A 4,008-nucleotide genomic window follows, 5' to 3' on the forward strand; every position below is an offset into this window, starting at 1 on the left:
TTAACAAATAATGAAATTGAGGCAATAGGGAGACTGGCTCAAAATGCCAAGGCAGTAAGTGCCAGAGGCAAAATTAAAATCCAGAGAAATCTGATATATTTAAATTACCAAAACATTTAATGCCCAAATTAAATAGGTCCGAAGAATCTAAAGTATTTCACTTCTTTAAAAAACCATGAATCTTCTTTTTTAAAAATGTTTTAGTATCAAATATTCAGTTAAAATCTCGGAAATTTCCAGTATCTTCCGCATTGCCCTCAGAGTTAGTTATGATCACCAAGATAAGAAGGACTAGGTGAAAGGGAGCAGAGAGAACGGGACCAAAGACTGAAAGAAGTAATCTGAGGAACACTAATTCAACAGAGCCAGTTAAAATAACATTACTGCTATTAATCATACATCACTGATTTGACTTTGCCATGGCACCTAGTTAATTGTCGTATATATTTAATATGACAAATGCATTTACAAGAACAAATATAGGGGTTAGCGGAAGTAATCTATGGAGAATTACAAGCAACCTGTTATTAAAAGCCTTTGAAATCTTCAGGCATGGTGGCACACATCTGTAATTCCAACACTGAGGCTGAGGAAGAAGGAGCACCAAGAATTTGAGGCCACCTTGTACTACATAGTGAGATCCTGTCTCAAAAACAAAAATAAATAAAGAAGTAAATCTTTGCTCTGTTTTCAGTGTTTATATTGGCATCTATTCTGTTAGTGGATACCAGGTTATAAAGAAACAGGACGCTGAGGATTTTGTTAGTTTTATTAAATTCTTTATCAATTCTCAACATGTTCCTTTGACCAAGCTCTTTTGTGTGTGTGTGTGTGTGTGTGTGTGTGTGTGTGTGTGTGTGTGCTGGGGATCAAAGTCAAGGTCCCTGCACTTGCGAGGCAGGTGGTGGAACCACTGAGCTAAATCCCCAGCCCCTGACACAGCTATTTTTAATGTGCTTCTTTATGGGGTACTTTCATGAAAAACAAGAGTTGTTGGGGTTAGTATTGAGCTGGGAAATGGGATGGGGACGTCAATACTTTATAGCTGACAGGACTTTTTTGGGAGGCCTTTCTCACTTTCCCCAAGAATTAATTTCAGAAACAATTTTCTAATATCCCATTACAAGCATAGATTTGATTGCAAGTAATTGCAAAGGGCAGGGCTGTGGATACTAAGTAGATGATGAGAAGCTCTGAATTCTTGAAGCCCGGAATTAGGAAACAGATGCCTGAATTCACTTCCAGTCCTGGGTAGCAAGAACATCCCTGAACCACAGCCTTCTTTTTCCCAGAAAATAGAACTACAAATAGCATAAGAATCTGGCAGAGAGTAGCTGCTCACTCAGTGGTAGTATGTTTATCACCATATTTACATGTGATGTAACCCACACACTTTCCCCATTTAGGCTTTTTTAATTTTTAAGCTTTTTTATATAAAACAAAATAGTTTATTGTCAGCAGACACTATGAACCTGCACTTCCTAACCCAAGTCTTCTTGGTAGAAGAAATTATTTTTCAAACAGCCACCAATAAAAATCAGATGCCTTTCTCCGACTCGGGGTCTGCTGTGATGTACCAGAAAAATAGAGCTTGCGGCGGGCTGGGGATTTAGCTCAGAGGTTCAGTGGCCTGCCTTGCAAGCACGAGGACCCAAGTTCAATCCCCTGTATCAAAAAAAGAAAAAAGAAAAAAGGGCTTGCCAACCTTGGGGTGACTGAGGCAGGGTTTCCAATAGGGAAACAGCAGGAGAGATTTTCAAAGCATTCAGAATTCAGAAGTACAGGACATACTTAACTGAGTTCATCAGAATCCTATACAGACATGTGAGTGAGCTTGCTGAGTCACTGAGCCAACCTCTAAGAAAACTGTTGCTCACCTGGGCTCTTGAGTTACCTACTCTGAGCTGAGGGCCTGACTAAAACCATTTCTACAGTGAAATCTTCTCCAGAGTGTATATAGGGAGGAGGGAGAGTGCCCTACAATTTTAGTCCACAAAATTATATTCTGTATATCTTTCCATTAACTAGAATTAATTTTTTTAAAAACAGTAAATAGTCATTTCTTCTAACTTTGCTGTTCTGATCATGGGCCTCCCAGTGACCTTGAAGAATGTTTCTCTTCTGTTAAATGGGACTAATACTCTACAAGATTGTTAGAAGTACATGGGAGAGGGGCTTAGGTAAAGCATGTAGATCAGCACCTCCACAAAACATCCTTTAGTGTTTGTCCAATAAATACTAAACTGTATGGATCATAAACACTGAGTGAGTTTCTCTTTTGCCCCCCAAGGAAAGTTCTGTCAAAATGAAATTCAATAAGAAATAGTGATTCTACAATTCCATAATTCTTTCTGACAAGGGATTGCAAAAGTTTATCTTTTCCCTTGAAGGTCCTTAGCTAATTTCAGTAAGATTGAGAACAGCATGATTAATGATGTTTTCAGAAATCAGTTGTTTTGCCCATGGAGAACCTGTGAAATGTATTTTTAAAATTGTGTATTTCCACCTGGCATGATGGCACACGTCTGTAATCCCAGCATTCAGCACTTGGGAGGCTGAGGCAGGAGAATTGCTGTGAGTTCAAGACCAGCCTGGGCTACACAGTGAGTTCCAGGGCAGTCTGAACTACATAGTGAGACCTTGTCACAAAAAAAAAACACACAAATAAATAAATGTAAAAATAAAATGGTGTATTTCCCACTCATAACACCAATTAACATTTATTCTAAGAATAATCAAAGTATTCAAGTGACCTGTGCTTTATTTTATTGTGAAGTTTCTTCAAACTTTTTTAAAAGTTGTTTTCCAATTAAACTACTTTTTTAAAGGATCTGAAATTGCTAAGTGAACAAACTCATTTGCATTTTTATTTTTCTTAAAGATTGCACAAACTGGAACCAAGACCAGAATACTGTATCCACTGTACATTATTCCTTATAAAACAACATACACATGTGTGCTCTACCAAATAGGATATTTTCTTTAAAATTATATATTGCGTGCTCTTAGATTCATGCTTTAGATATTTTACATTTATCATTATTCTTTCATAAATAATTGCAACTTGACCAATTTGTACACCTGCTACCACTGTGTATTCAATGTGGCAAGTAGTCTTTGACATGAGAAAGAGTGAAATAGAAACATGTGTATTGATGTCACATGACTGAATTGTGAGTAGTGTTTCGCCTATACAGTGAAATGCTAATGTAAAAGTCACACAAAACCTCGTTTCAAAAGGCACAATTTCCTTCACAGAAAAGTACAATTTAAAAATAGATGGCAGTTAAAGTCGGGGTCCTCGAGGACAGTGTGATGTTGGTATTAATGTAATTCTGAACGCCAGAGGGGACCGCTCCGGCCTTTAGGCGAGGTGGGGGAGCTATCCAAGAGACCCACCACCTGTGCTGCCCAGTGGCCGAATTTCTGTAAACTATTTCTGAACCCCTCCCTACTGAATTTCAGCTCGGTTTTCATCACCAAGTCTTTCTTCTCATCCCCAGATTACCTCTTCTCCCAGAACGGACCCCACATACACTCCTTCCTACTCTGTCCGCGCCCCAGAAAGACCTGTTACAAGTTGTGATCACGGCCGCCCCCGGCCTCCACGTCGCTCTGGTCGTCAGTGAAACAGACGTCCACATCGCTGTCCTCGCTCTTGGAATCCCTAGGCTCCAGGGGATAGCCCGGCTCGGTGCCCGGGCCGTCATCTGCCTTAGCTAGCAGGCTCTGGCCGGGGTGGCGGGACTTGACGTGGCGCTCCAGGTCCCTTCTTCGCACAAGTACCTTGCCGCAGAACTCGCAGCGGTAGGGCGTGTTGCCCTCGGCGTGCAGTCGGATATGCTTGTTGAGATTGCTGGGGTCGCCAAAGGGCCTCAGGCACACTTTGCACTTGAGTGGCTTGTAGCCTGTGTGCGTCCGCATGTGAATCTTGAGCCCATACTTGCGCGAGTACAGCTTGCCGCAGTAGAGGCACAGGTGGCCCGTCTTGGGCTTGCTCGTGCCGCC

General features: G+C 41.1%; 1 protein-coding gene across 1 annotated transcript in view; it reads right to left on the bottom strand.

Moving 5' to 3' along the window:
* Positions 1–2,845: 2,845 nt before the first annotated feature.
* The window catches only part of Prdm13 (PR/SET domain 13), an 8,444-nt gene continuing 7,281 nt past the window's right edge, over positions 2,846–4,008 (bottom strand). The window contains 1 exon segment of the mRNA XM_010637386.2: positions 2,846–3,997. Within this exon segment, the coding sequence (XP_010635688.1) occupies positions 3,574–3,997 (424 nt within the window). The 3' untranslated portion in view covers positions 2,846–3,573.

The sequence above is a fragment of the Fukomys damarensis genome, unplaced genomic scaffold, assembly GCF_012274545.1.
Source record: "Fukomys damarensis isolate Sample0158 unplaced genomic scaffold, DMR_v1.0_HiC HiC_scaffold_14, whole genome shotgun sequence".
Classification (NCBI taxonomy): Eukaryota; Metazoa; Chordata; class Mammalia; order Rodentia; family Bathyergidae; genus Fukomys; species Fukomys damarensis.